Source organism: Cyclopterus lumpus, chromosome 7 (assembly GCF_009769545.1).
Source record: "Cyclopterus lumpus isolate fCycLum1 chromosome 7, fCycLum1.pri, whole genome shotgun sequence".
Taxonomy (NCBI): domain Eukaryota; kingdom Metazoa; phylum Chordata; class Actinopteri; order Perciformes; family Cyclopteridae; genus Cyclopterus; species Cyclopterus lumpus.
In genome coordinates, this window is record NC_046972.1 from 18,109,816 (window position 1) to 18,125,123 (window position 15,308).

At 39.6% G+C, this 15,308-nt stretch overlaps 1 protein-coding gene across 1 annotated transcript; it reads right to left on the reverse strand.

Moving 5' to 3' along the window:
* Positions 1 to 120: 120 nt before the first annotated feature.
* Positions 121 to 6,415, reverse strand: ccn5 (cellular communication network factor 5). The gene is made up of 5 exons (XM_034536532.1): positions 6,132 to 6,415; positions 4,862 to 5,078; positions 4,131 to 4,379; positions 2,595 to 2,836; positions 121 to 2,128 (listed from the first exon to the last, which is right to left on the reverse strand). The coding sequence occupies exons 1-5, from the start codon at positions 6,192 to 6,194 to the stop codon at positions 1,841 to 1,843; spliced, it is 1,059 nt and encodes a 352-aa protein (XP_034392423.1). The 5' UTR covers positions 6,195 to 6,415; the 3' UTR covers positions 121 to 1,840.
* Between the last annotated feature and the right edge of the window lie 8,893 nt (positions 6,416 to 15,308).

The window sequence follows — 15,308 nt, forward strand, 5'->3', positions numbered from 1 at the left end:
GAGCACAAGTAACAACTTAGACTACAATTACAGGTTTAAATGTCATAGTGTGGCCTTATATGAAGATGTTCTTTCTTTTTCTGATGCCCTATAACAAAAACTTAAGAGAAATGGAAACTGAACGTCTCACTCTAGTATACTATGCTTCGAGTACTATTTCTAATATTAGAGTTTTCAATATTTATGATAGGCCTATTATGGGCTACTTCTGTGACAAGTAGTCACAAAGAGTAGCTAGCTTGTCATTACTCAGATCTTCTTTCTATTATAATATCCTCATCATAAAAGAATTTTAATAATTTCAAAAACATAAAAAAATGAATCTATTGCACATCAGCAGTAGATTATTTTGTCCACTAGATGTCAGGATGTCTAGTGAGGTCGTCTGGTCTGACTGAGGCACAATGCATACTTATGTGCAGAACTTTAAATAGGCCATTGATTGTAACACTAATCGTTAATTTGGCTTAATTTTCCATATCAAATACCAAAAATGACTTCTGTGGTGCTGTGTATTACTGTGTGCAAGTTTTTGACAGCTCATCAGCAAAAGGCAGAAGTGTATACTGCACAATAATTATTGATGAATGATGAAGTGAAACATTTGGAAAAGCTACAGCATGTACAACACAACTAAATAAATCTGTGACTACTATAATGTGTTAAAATACAAATAAAAACACGAAACTCATTGAAAGTAGAAAAGCAAGACGTATGTAAAATATTGAGACACATTTCACTATACAGAGGAGAGATCTGTCCAGAATTATTTACAACAAAACGAAAATGAAGTGCAATGTCATGAGACTACAAACACACAAAAACTGTACAAGTTAAAAGTTGCATTGCTCACGTCAAAAACAATATCTGTCAACACGAAGGCTGGAGTCAATCTGTGGCATTAATTTCCATCAAATGAAATTTGCTCTAAAAGACAAAGTGCTGTCCTTGGTCATGGTTTAGGTTTTTTAGGTGAAAAACACCTGTATTTGAAAAACGAAAAATGTTTCTTGGCCCAGATACAGTGATGAGGAATTACTCAAATGCAATCGGTTCACAAAAAATCTTGAGATTACTTCTGATCCCAATCTAAATGCTAACCTCAATAACAGTTTAGTCCTGTTTTTTAAAACTAAAGAACTTTACAAGAATCAGACCATAACTTCAGTCTAAACATCAGGCAAAAAGCCAACCATGCTTTCATCTCAAGCAACACAGTTTCTCCATTTTGACTAAAAATCATCACAACATTTGAATGTAATTCACAAATGACACCAGCTTTTGTTTCTTTCTATTGGCTCGCTGTCACAGGCTTGATTTTATAATTTTACTTCGGCATTACATGATCAGGCACCTCTGAGATTAAAGGAGTTATTGTGCCCTCTGACCCCCAGGTGGAAAAAGTCTCAGAGAAGGAAAATCAGTGCATATCCTTCTTAAAAACCCACTTGTTTCCTTAATTCCATAACTTTTTTTTGTGGGTTATAAACTTGTTTCTGGTTGTTTTATATATTTTCTTCATTGTTTCTTTTCTTCTTCCTGTCAAGCACTTTGTAACTTAAGTGTTAAAAATGTGCGATATACTGTAAATTAAGCTTGCTTGCTTTCTTTCAATTAATAAAACCATCAGTACAATGGGTTACCAAGGTCTAGGAGTGAAAAGTCTTTTGAATAAGTGCCGATTGAGATTGTAAATATGTGAAGATCAACGTTCATCCCAATCCAATCAAAGTCTTTATCTACTTTCAAGGTCCATTAATTAGAGGATGTCTTTATGGATCCGCCTGGTGATATAAATCGGTCAGTGAAGTCTAAATGAATGAGCTCTTTTACAGGCCGATCAGGGCCTGTGTCCCCACAGAGCAGGGTTACTGAAAGGTGAGTAGGGGCAGTTGTTGTGACAAACACAAGAGTGGATCGTCATCACAGCTCTCTGTAGCAGTCTGCCGGTGGGGCAGCGGAAGGTCACCTCAGCCGTGGTGGTCCGATAAGGCGTGCAGCAGCGGGAGTGGGTGCACTGTCCGCAGTACCGGAGCCGGTAAGCACGGGTGCTGTAGCAGCCTTGGTGAACTAGCCGAATGGGTCCTGGTGACGTGTAGCTGGCCTTGCACCGTCCCTGTCGTCCCCACTAGGAAAACAGCACACACACACGAAAACTTACAACACTTACCTCCCACATTTTTATTTGGTCATGGATGACCAGCAATGCGTCAGATAATACATTAAAAAAAAAGTTTACCCTCAATGTATTTTCACATATCCCCTGTTGTATCTATCAATGCAGACAATTGCTCCGGTTTTTAGAGAAATTCTGTTTTTACAGATTTCAGAGATAGTCTCCAAATCCAGCACATAAAACCCCAAAACAAGTTGGGATTTGGGTGAGTTGACCATTTAAAGCTCCTTCTTAGTCAATTAGTTGACTAATTGGAAGATGTCTTTAGTTAATTAATTGTACTTTATGCTTTGAAGTGTTGCTTTTGTTTGGATTCTTTGTAAAGAAACTCGGTTTTACAGATCAGTCGATTAAAGTGAGTAATCGATAAAATCATACTAGTGTTAGTTGAGGACGATCCTAAAAAACTGACTCTCACCGTGGGTTCCCTCGAGACGTGCTGAACTGTTTGGCAAGGTCGCACTTTACAAAGTCGAGTTTCCATTTGCAGCTTGCAGGCTGGGTTCTGGTTAGAGACACGTGTGGAGACCCCGGCCCCACAGCTCTGGGAACAGGCACTCCACTCGGTGCTCTGCTCTGTACAGGTGGAGGCAGGTGGGACCAGTTTACTTAGAGGGTGCTCCATCCGGAGAGCTGGCCACAACCTCCCGGGTCTCATGGCTAAACAAAACAAATAAAGACAATTAGTGTGAGAAGCAAATTCAGTTCACAGCACAGTGTGAGAAACCTCTGTACGCTAAACTAGAAGCTGATGATGACTCAGCGACTCGCTTCCATTAACGTTAGCGTCTCATCGGATTGTTTTTTTGCTCAAAACTAAGCCTATGCTTTTTTAGTGAACATAAAAATCCAAAGCACATTGTTGTTCCTCCAAAAACAAACATGGATGAAGTCATTATAATCATCTGATCTACAGGAATGACATCGCAGGTTTTGCATCCAAGAACACAATGTTCTATTACTGCTCTCATAGGGACTCAGGCAATGTTTTGAATTCCAGATGTTTTTGGAGTGGCTTCATACATCCACAAACTCCCCTTTTAATGGAGTAATAGTCTCTACATGGCTTCATATGTTTAATTGTTACACAGCTGCAGCTGTTGTTATGAAACTTGAAAACTTGGTGTTTGTGAAAAAAAAAGGTTTAGACTTTTCCAACAAAAAGTGGGTTATATTTGGACTTTGGGAGGTTTCTTTTGGCCAGACACACCCCAGTTTAATACAAAAAATGCTCCAGTAAAAACTTCCAGACATGACCACCAGCGACAAACCTCATATAAATGAGGGAAGGATTACGTTGCCATATGGACTGATCATCAATGAGCAACGTTTGTAGCCGAGAAATCCAGTTATAGTATATGCAGAGACACATCTGAAACTGGAAAATATGCTGTAGTCTGGACATAATTCTAAGAAAAAAATTGGCATTTTTGGAAATGCACTTTTTTTGCTTTCTTCAATGAGAAGATCGACACAATTCTTCCTATCAGCTCAATAAATATGAAGCTAGAGCCAGGAAACAGTTAGCGTAGCTTATGAAAAGACCTGTAAACAAGGCAAAACAGCTAGCCTGGTTGCTTCCAAAGGTAACAACCATGAATTGTTGTTTAAATATAAGTTATCTCATGTTATAAGATGTTAATTTGTGAGCTTTAGTGGTGGCAGATTTTGAATTGTTTTTGCTTTGGACAGAGCCAGGCAAGCTGTTTCCCACTGTTTCTAGTCTTTAAGCTAAGCTAAGCTAAGCTGCTGATGGATGTAGTTTCATATTTATCGTACAGACTATATCTATCATCTCTTCTAACTCTCGATAAGACTTTTCCTTTAGAGTTTACTTGGAAGATTCTACTGTATTTCACTGATGCATCTAAGAAATTGACTTTAAAACATAAATAAAGGCCTGCATGTGTTTCTCCTTTAAGGGTTGATTTAAGCATCACTATGTCGAGTTTACCTGTGATGGCATCCTGAATGACTGTGTTCTCTAGGTTTTCACACACCCATTCCTTGCAGCATTTTCCCGGTAGCCGGATATGTTGTGGGTTGGGACAGTCCGGAGTGGGAAGACGGACATTCAGAGGACAAGCAGGCACACAGCTGAGCCCTCCACCTCTGCAGTGGCAGTAGGTGTCACAGGAGGGCTGAAACGACTGGCCCTCATTGTATGTGATGCCATTGACTTCACAGCGCAGATCCTCCTGACCTGTAAGAAACACACAGCACAGACGGCTTCTTGACTTTCTCAAACGCACCTGCAAACTTGGAAATGATGTGGGAAACGTAATCAGGAAGTGAAAGGATCAGATTAAGTGAAGAGGTGACACAGCAGAGGGAAATGAAAGAGAGCGGTTATATGTGAGAGCACAGCAGCTGCTGTCCGTGCCAAGGGTTATGTCTGAGTAACTGAGGAGTTTGTTTTTCAATCCATGAGTCGTTGTCTCTGCGATCTATCATGCTGCTCAAAGGACAGTCATTAGAGGAAATGTGTCAACAGTAGACCTGTAAATAGAAGTTAAAATGTTTGGGCAGAGCAGCTGGCAGGCCGTTCCGCTCTGCTGAGCAGACTTTAAACATTAACTGTCTGTTTGTACCACTCATGCGAACCTCCTCCCTGTACGTCCTCCACTCTGTTTTACCCACACAATCATGCGCCTGGTTGTTTGCTTGTTTAGAAGAGGCACTCACTGACACACTCCCCGGGGTCTCCGTGGAAGCTGGCGCTGTAGTCGCACTGCAGTCCTCTCTGGCCGTCGCAGGGAAACATCTCAGTGCAGGGCTGGCCTCCCTGCCGGGCACACACTTGGCAGCACCGGCAGCCATCCAGCACCAGTGGGACTCCTGTGGGGCACTCGGGGACAGAACTGGGGCAAAGGCAGGGAGTGTCACACAGCTGGCACAATACCTGCAGGGATGTCACAGGTGGGGAACAGGTTAGAAGATGACACATCATTGTTGTCCTCGTGCCATCTTTATCGTCATCGCCACCACAATTACAACGGAGTCATCATCTCAGATTTCATCCTCATGACTACACTTTTCAGAGTAAAGAAAATGTTATTGGTATCCAACAACACAGTCAGGCCAAATCACTGTTTCCAATTACATTCAACTGGTGGAGCCAAAACACGGGGGAGATCTGGACGAGTCCATTCTCACTTAACCAGAGCAGAAGAATCTCTTCATGGCTTTATGACTGAAATACAAACCACCGCTTCCTGCTCAACAAGAGAATGCTGCTGTATTGTAATCATACAAGGCTGTCGAACAATACTTATTTAAACCAGAAGGCAAAATGTTAATGTGAAAGAAAAAAACGTGTCCTTCAATATGCGGACAATCGGTTGACAACAACAACAAGGTTATTTGCTCATATTTAGGGCTTAAATGATTAGTCAATTAACTACAGAAATTGTAATAGTTAATTCATAAGTCTTATGATTCATTTTTCAAGCAAAAATGCCAGAAAGTCTTGATTGGATTGGCTGCTTTCTTTTTTGTCTCATGTGATCACTTCCTGAAAGTGATGGCCATTTTTCACTATTTTATAGCATTTTACCAAACAACAAATCGATTAAATCATGCAAATAACCGATACAAAAAATGTAATATTACAGTTATAAAGTTTAAATTGTTAGTTACAGCTTTTTGTCTCACACACAGAACTGTCTGTGATATTATTTTTTGTCCGGACAAGATTACAGGACTCTTCTCCATTTAAAATCCGGGTAGACAAGACGATGTTAATCCACTAAAACAAATTGAAACTACAATGTGTTGATAAATAAATGCCTCTGTGATATCCTGAATAGAAAAAAAATCTTCAGCAATATGAATTAATCTTCAAAAACAAAAATCACAGGAAATCTGCATTGTTTTTTTTTTTCAAACCTCACACATAGCACATAATAACTTCATTCAGAACAAACTACTGTAAGTAAGCAGGAACCGGCCTCACCTGTGTAGCCACGCACAGCAATGCAGCCAAAGCTATGGCACCGGCACGCAGCAGTCGGTCCATGGGGGCTTGTGTTGCTGATGGAGCTCACTCTGTCTCAATAACGTGTGTGATGCTGTTTGCTAACTGCTCATTCTTGCGCCTGCTGACATTTATAAAGTCTGGACTCTGATGTCACAGGCGGACTACCGTGTAAACAGCCACTGGACCAGCATAAGAAATGTTTCACATTCCTCCTCCCTGCTGCCCATTTTCACTTCCAGACACACACATACACACACACACACACACACCTCCACCCCCAAGTCTTTCCCCTCTTTTTCCTCTCCTCTCCTCCCTCTCTTTCCAGTCTTGTGGCGTTCTAAGTTTACACAGCTTAACACGAGCTGAGGGGAGAAAAATACATTAGCCCAGTTGTCTACAAGTCAAACAGCCTCCGGGGCTTTTGTGGTGACGATTCCGATTTAAGTCTGCGAGATTTTTTATCTTGCCGATGTTTTTACAGGCTGCCACTTCACTGGATGGTGAGTCAGATATAGTAGATGCTCTTTTGAAAAGACAGACATAGAGCAGATATTGCCACAATTTCATTTTCATCCCCGAAACCTAAAAAAACTTCTGAAGCCTTGATGTGTAACTTCAGCCAGACTGAAAAGAGATTAAATCCTTCTCCTCCCTCTGGTTTCCATGGTGTAAGGGCAGCTTGTCTGAGGCATGAACTTGAATCATTGCAATCTCTTCTGTCGTGAGAGAAGCTGTACTTTGAAGACAGTTCAAATAGGAGCCTGGAGGGAAGCAGGACTCAGAGGCCACAAGGACACATCTTGTATTAGAAAGAGCACAGCTGAGCTGCTTTGTTATTACAGAGTAGTTACTGCAGAGGCATTTTTAACCTGCTGGTAGCGCTAGATCAAATGTCAGAGGGATTTATCCTCTTGGCACTATGAATGCTTATCCCAAAGGTCATGGCAATCCATCAAATAATTATTGATAGATTTCAGTCTGAGTGTGGTGCAGCATCCGGTATACCTACATTTCAATCCCTAGAGCTGCTAGTGTGGAAAGAAAAAATATATTCATTTTCACATTTACAGCATGTTACAAAGATGCTGTCATTGCCACAGAATGCATGAGTCTAAACACTATAGCAAAAAGACTGCAGTCACTGAAACAGAATGTAATCCATTCATGGTGAAGGTGTTCAGTCAAAAGTAACACTAGATTCCTGCATTTCAACAACGGACATTTCTCACAGAGCTGGGTGGGCAGCGAAGAGAAGACATCCAGCGATGAGATATAAATAGAAGGTGACAGACAGAAAGATAGAAAAGAGAAAAGTGTCCGAGCAGGTGGGCTCCAGGTGGCCAGCCAGTGGAGATGGACTGCAAGGCCTCAGCCTTCTCTAAAAACTATGCTGTCCTGGCCACCTCTCCCTGTGTTTTCCACGCTCTCCAAGAATGACAGAGGCTGGAAGGATTGCACTGTAATGGTTCTACTAGAACATAAACTAGTTTGGCAGAAGATCTCAAACTCAGACTGAGACTGAGAGTTTGGAAAAACCTCTCTTTCTGTGCTTAAGATTCTGAATACAAGCTCTTCAATGATCCTGCTGCATACTTGGTAGGACACACGATAAGAATAGACTGTTAGTGTAGCTTCAGGATGCTTGATTTATGAACAACTGCTGTGGGAAAAAGATGTAGCCAAGTCATAACATAACAACTTCAGCCAGACTCAGTCATCGTGAAATCATACAGCATCCGCCAATTCAAACCAAGAGAGGCAGAGAAGGCCTGACACATTTTTCCAGAGCACACAGATGTTGGATAGCTCCCAGACAGTAAAGTATCACTCTCACTGAGCGTAGACACGTTTGAAGAAACCCCCAGAATCCTGCACAATGACCCTCATTCAGTTTGGATGAATATTGTGTTGGTATGTGATGGTATGTAGGAAAAGCCCATTGGATTCCTTGTTGGTTCGCAGATGCAAAAACGGCGGGGCAGAGGAATGAAAATATTATCTGTCCTGTTAATGTTAGAAAAGAATGCATTGATCGAAAAAGAAAAACCCCTCCACCAAATCTATCAATGTGCAACAAAAATGTTGAACACATATTGGCCAACAACCCAAGAAGACCTCAAAGTGGAAGCAGAACAATAAGCAGCCTGGACTCAGACTGTTGTAGTGATACTGAGAGGTGACACTCTGCTGCAGATACGCAAAGCTGAAATTACATTTACAGATGTGAAACCGTGCAGTTCTGTTTGGTCGATAGACAATTTGTAAAGATAAGTTTCACAGTGAAGTCAGACAGCAACGATTGCTGATGGAATATCTAGTGTCTGTCAGACTGAAATATCAACTATTGGAAGGAAATGCATCAATGTCTGTCCAAAATGTCTTCATCACAGTGACCTTTGACCACCAAACTCTAATCAGTTTATCATTTTATATCAAAATATATACATTTTTCAAAGTCTCCGGGAAAATTATGACTCAATTATTTCTATACAGCATATTCATGTGATTGGCAGTAAACAAAATGTTTTTTAGACCATACTTGGCATGAATCGCAGTAAAGAGCAATACGCTTTGCCAGGTTGTGCCGATCAAAAACCCCGCTTTAATATCTGAAGTTTCGCACTACCACTTTTGAACTTGTGGTTCATGCCAAGTATGGTCTAAAACGGCTGGCGTCAATTCTGTTTACTGCCAATCACGTGAATATGCTGTATAGAAAGTATTGAGTCATAATTCTCGCGGTACCCACGTTTCCTGAAGGCAACATGGTTGAGCCTTCTTTGTTAAGCTGTCACTCATGAGACCACGCCCCTCTCAGTTGATACCACGACCCCCACGCCAGTCTGAAACTGAAAAAACATGATCTGAAACTGAAAAAAAGTTCTGAAACTGAAAAAAAGATTTTAACCCGAATAAAAAAGATTTGAAAAAAGATCTAATTTAAAAATATTAAATCTTCAACTGAGAAATAAAAAAATGTATTTTGTTCAACAAAATTCCAGAACTGAATCAAAATTAGATTTAACCCCCAAAAACTTTTCATAGACTTATTTTTATTTTGAATACATTGTTGAATTTTTCAAAGTTCAAGACCAAAATTTGAATTTTCAGGTTAAAATCTTTTTTTCAAATGATCCAAACTAGAGGACAAATTTGGGCAAATGCTGCAAGGTGAAAAATTGCTTTCGCTTTCAGTCCAACCACAGTTTTAGTCTTGTATTCACTTGTTAAAATGAACAACTAAAAGAATACAAGCTCAATAAGTTTCAAATTTGATCTAATTCCTGATTAGCTTGAACAAAATGCCTCCAGTAAAACGCATTTTTAGGCTTATACTTTTCCTGAAAAGTCCTTTTTTGTACCCCTAACATTTGTGACCTCAGCGAAGCCAGACAATACGTTTGTCAATTTGTGGGTTTGGGTGGTGCCAACTAGGCGAGTCTGATTTGAACGTGACTCAGAATAAACAGGCAGTGGGCTGTAACAGCCACGCATAATATTCAAATTGTTTCCCAGGACGGAGGCATAACATGCACGAGCAGCTCCAAGTGCACTTAGTAAATGGTGTCTGAGGTTTTGACACCATGTGGCGCTGAAAGGTTTCCAGGCAGGTAGGCTGGCTGTGCCAGATCTGCAGGTATCGTTTCAAAGAGAATGCAAGTGGTCCAGCTTTGCAGTCAGAAAGCACTTGCAAGTTGTAGTCTGGTCTTGATGTTGATGTAAGGAGTTATACTGACTCATTATTCCAGTAAGGACATTGGAAAGGGAATGTGATGACGGGCATCACTGGCTCACTACCACATCCTGTAGAGGTCACAGACCGAGCAGTCCTAATCCATTCAAAACACAATAAACACTCAAACTGCACAAAGTCAGGACTCTAGACTACGTTGTCTTTGATTAACATGGCAGAGCTAAAAGGCTTCTCATTTGTTAAATGCCCACTAAATATTTGTTTTGTATGAATCTAGGCAGTAACCTAAAAAGTGGATTAAGTGCACCTTAAAACATCTTGATCATATCCCTTTTAATAGGGAGGGGGGAAAAAAGTGGAAAAGGATGAACCTTTGAGCAGATGGAACATTTACATAACAAAGTGATCAGCAGCAAAAATAACTTTCACCACTAAGAAGGCCAAATCATTTGTGTGAAACTGCAGAGGAAACACGACAGGTGCACAGCTGGTATGTGATGTAATATACAACTTAAATTGTCCTGACTGAGTGATCCAAATATATCCAAAAGAACAAACTGAGACATGATTTAATTCAGCCGAGCCACTCAGCCATAGACTAAATACGGCAATTACCAAAATTCCACACACCTAGTCTAAAAACGCCTTAGAAAAGAATCCAAAAACTTACTATATCAGAGAAAGAGAGTTTCATCAAGATCTGATTGTGTAAGCCAGATGTAGATGTAAAAAGCTACAGTAGAAGACACACACACACACACACACACACACACACACACACACACACACACTCCTAGCTAGGGCTCCCCCAACATGAATAACTCAAGTCGCAGCCAATGTTTTTTTCTAAAATGACACCTATAATTCCAGACATTCCAGTTCAACGTGTGAAAATCCCACAGTGTTGCCACAGGAACTTCCGCAGCCGACGATAAGGGCATCGTCCTGACCAGAGGTCACCACCTGACGTACATGGGGTTGTGGTCACTGCCTTGTCTACAGCGACAGGAGAAAAGCACAGATTGTGCAGCCGCACATGTACCTTTTGATATTTTGAGATATTGGATATTTCCTCAGTTAGCTTGTATATTTAGAATTGATTTGGAAGTGGCAACCCCTTAACCAGGCTAAGAACTCCTGAGTCCTGAGACAGCTATCGCATTGAAAACGTTAGCTATATATTATCTGGTAGCCTAAAATGAATAGCTGTAGTGTTGCCAGTATATTAACATTACTTGTATGACTGGAGAAGTTCATTGAGATTGTTGGTACACACGACTGATTTCCACATACCGCTACTACCACCTGAATGACTCGTTTCTGCAGAGGCCACAATCACAGATTTGATATCCACAGACATGGAAATGGAAAAGGAGTAGAACATTTAGTAGGATAGCATCGGATGGAAATCAGTGCAGCTTTTCCACCATCAGATCCAGCATTGTGTACTGGATGTCTGGTCCAAATGGATTGGATTCCACACAACAAGTTATTGTCCAATCTGGGATGGGTAGATTCTTCTCTCCACGTGGTAAAAGGAGGGGTTTGTTAAGTTGCTAATTTTCACCCAAATAAAGCTAACTGAATCAACACCTCGGCTGTCTACCCTTGCTAATGTTAAGAGGGACTGGAGTTTTAAGTTGTGGTGCATAAAGTACAAAATGACCCAGTCCTTCCTGTAAGAATGGTATATCTTGTGGCAACTCTTTTTTTTCATACAGTTGCTGATTGTTGCAGATGACCCCTTTTGGACTCTTAATGCAAGTAGATTTAAAAAGTGTTATGTGGTGTAATAATCCTTCCTTCTTTTATACATGTAGTTTCCTTGTGGTTAGCGTATGAATTTAACATCGTCAGATTAACATTGTCACTTTTTTTTTAGCACAGCCTCGCAGAGACGCTGACATGACTGGATTTTCCGTCTTGTTATTCCTCCATTGATGTGCCTATAAAGCCATCTGACATATCGGTTGTAATATTGGGCAATACAAAAAACTGGACTTGCATTATTGCTGTCGCATCATACTCTCAATTATGTAAACCGTTTCTTGTTTGTGTCCGGGTTCAGGAGGTGTTTGCGGAGAGATAATTGCAGCAACACAGTGTGGAAATAGCCTCCTGCATTCGTTGACACACCTAAACCAACAACACATCCATTTCTAGCTTCAGTTACTAAAAATAAATAAGAACAAATAAAAAAGGAACAACCATTCAATTCATGAAGGCAACCACTTCCTAGCACGGTACATACTGTCAATATTTTTGAGCTGAGATTGTGCGCTAGGTTCAGGTCGAGGAGAGATGTATTCTGCTGACAGCTGGAAACTGAAACATGAAGTCAAGTCAGGCATTTTTATAATGCTATTATGCCCATGCTGGAGAATTGAATGACGATAAAGTTATTACAGATACATTACTGGAAACATCATTTAAAGATCTGGACACATATGATGGGATTCTTCTGAAAGCATGACACACTACCTAGAGAATGTTAGGAACGTTTTAACTCATTTTGTAGGAATTCAACTTATGTTTGATTGATTTGTTTAATCTGCTCTCTGTGAACCAGGGGGAGCATCACGGTCCGAATTGTTCATATCTTACTCGGGTGAATTATTGCAATTCCAGAAACAACACAAATAACATTTTGAGAACCGCTCAGTCCATAAGTGTAAAAGATTGACTACAGCTCTGAGTTGAAAAGGGAGTGCTGAGATAACTGGCTTATAGCTGAAACAGTTTAGCGGTGGATAGCTGCCTGTGTGGGAGTTGTAAGGATGTGCTGTTGCTTTATTTTGGAAACAGTCTGAAAGCATGCATTGTAACTCTTCACAATGTTTTCTTTTGAACAATTTCTGGTTAATGATTTGTAAAGCCATCCTGTGTTATGTGTGGGAAGGTGTAATGAGAGTTCAATGGTTCCTTGGATTTACAGATGTGGACTTTATCAATGATGTAAGACATCACTGATAAAACGTTATATACATATTCAGTTGAATATATAGTAATTAAAATAAGCTCCACCTTTACAAGCTGCAACATTAAAGTGATGAACACATGTATATCACTAATTATAATCCAGTAATTTAATACACTTTTATATATATATATATATATACATATATATATATATATATATATATATATATATATATATATAAAAGATTATAATAAAGTTGGATTTGTGTTCTTTTACTTAAGTTTTTTTTTTTTTCACTATTAACAGACTACTTCTACATTGGGGTGTTGCTGCTTCAATTTAAGTAGACGATTTAAGCGCTTCTTCCACCTTTGGTTATATTATTATTGGATCATTATGATTGGAGCATCTGTCATGAGCATGTTAACGTTGTACTGTAGTTTATTGATATGAAGAGCATTTAAAGTATTGTATATACTGTTGATTATTTTGATCAATAACAATCACAGGTGTCGAAGTCACAGCATCGAAGTCAAGCTAGGATACTTATGTAACAAGAATTATGTTTTTTTTTTGTGTTATCCACTAAATATCACTGAAACTGAATTATTGGTTGAAAATACTGTAATATCAGATTATATGAGGGTGTGGGCCTGTTTGCTGCAGTATGGGCTCACTGCATTGGACCTATAAAGCCTTTTACATAGAGGAAAGTCTGACATGGCACAGAAGGAAAAACAGGTGCAAATAATAAAATTAATGATGATTGAATTCCATTTGCAGGGTTCTGATATTGTGCATGCTGGCTCGCATGCCATGTCTAAGTAATAGTGACAATGTGACATGACACCTGTATTCTTCCTATTATGACAAGTCATGGGGTCTGTGAAAGATGCCTATTGTATGTATGTTGATTGTTTAGTAAGACACAGCTCTAACACCCAGTGCCAATGCAGATCTCTCAATGGTTTACTAACCCATTGATTAGCCTGTTGTGGAGGATATGCTGATGAAGAAAGAAATAACAAAGTACCTGTTTTATGTCAAATATTTCAACTTTAGAGGCAATTTCTGGGTGAAGAATAGGTGTATGAGATTGAAATAGGTTATACGAATACATCAGTTGTGTTATAGTTGGTTGACTATGAACCCTGTCTGGTACAGATCTCTTTATGTCGGATACTGAGATTAAATTCCTCAGTCTGTTCTGTTTGTATGTTGATGTACTGTCTGGAAGCCAGACCAGGTGTCTATCTGTAGATATTGATTTGTTTTTTCTGGATGCAATGAACAAAGGCTTTTTCTATAAAGTCAGAGCGACCTCTGGTGGCCACGTATGCTTAGCATAAAGTGAGGACCAAGTTAACATTTTATCATATTTATTTATTAATGATGTACTTTTTGGACTGGACAGAATACGGAGATTAAATAAGGACATTCTAGTTTCACACTAAATAGGTAATTGTGAACATGCACAACATAACCCTGTGGAAGTCTCCCAGCCATAGTAGACACTCAACGTCCTCCTCCATCATCTATTTTCCGCTGCTTGAGGTTCAAAAACTTGGTGCAGTGTTTGAAAACCACTGAGGAACCAATGATGTGCTGTAGATCAAAGGAAAGGTAGAGAATAGCGCTTTGATATGACGGAGGGTGAAAAGAAAAAAGGGTTTTATTGTTCAGGGACTGCAATTGGGCCTCATACATATACACTCGTATGTGGACGGATAGATTTGACAATAATAAAGGTAAATACAAGACTGTAACCAAGTTTTGATATACAATTTAATTGTAGAGGATACACAATAAAAAGAAGAAAGGCATATTAATAAAAATACTAATTCAATTTACAATATTGAAGTCTCAGTTGATGGAAGAGTACAGATTTACAAGTTGGATCTTACTGTTGTAGCTTTGTTCCATGTGGAGTATTTATTACTTGAAATGATGTGGCCGAAAAATATATCTATATACATTTGTGTACTTCTGGCTTGAAGCTGTTTTCATGGTTTGGGACTGACAGCAATTGCTTAGCTAGATTATGTTCCAGTGCCTCCTGCTGGGCATTATTAATAGAAGAGGAGCTGTTTGTCCCTGACCATAATGTCTGCTGTACGGATTTTGTCCATCATATTCAGGCATGACAGCTTTGACAGATTCAACAAGCGCGCTATTGTCTTCAATTATTGACTGACCCAATTGCCAAGTAGTCTGATGGCCAGGTTAATCATTTTAAGAGAAGCAATTCCATGTCTGCTCTCTGCTTAGTAACTTCCACTCTGGATAAACCAGTTGTTGGCCGTTTTAAACACCAATTTAGAGATATCTTGAACCAATACTTGTGCATTTTGGGAGACAAGCTAGTTTGCTTTCATTTGACTGGAAAAATCACTATATTTGAGAGGGTGAAAACAGCCATTTTGCGTGATAAAAATGCTTTATTGATGAATCAAATATCAAAATAGTTATTTTTGTAGGTTATCTATGTTTGCACAGTTTTACGGCTGTCCTGCTGCTTTCATGTTTGGTAATCCTCGAA

Bases quoted from the DNA above. Each gene is read 5' to 3' on its own strand.
- ccn5 (XM_034536532.1), bottom strand. From the start codon at position 6,194: ATGGACCGACTGCTGCGTGCCGGTGCCATAGCTTTGGCTGCATTGCTG. The intron at 2,837-4,130 runs GTAAACTCGACA...TGTTTTGTTTAG, and splicing joins CATTCAGGATGCCATCACAG to CCATGAGACCCGGGAGGTTG. The intron at 2,129-2,594 runs GTGAGAGTCAGT...CTGTTTTCCTAG, and splicing joins ACGTCTCGAGGGAACCCACG to TGGGGACGACAGGGACGGTG.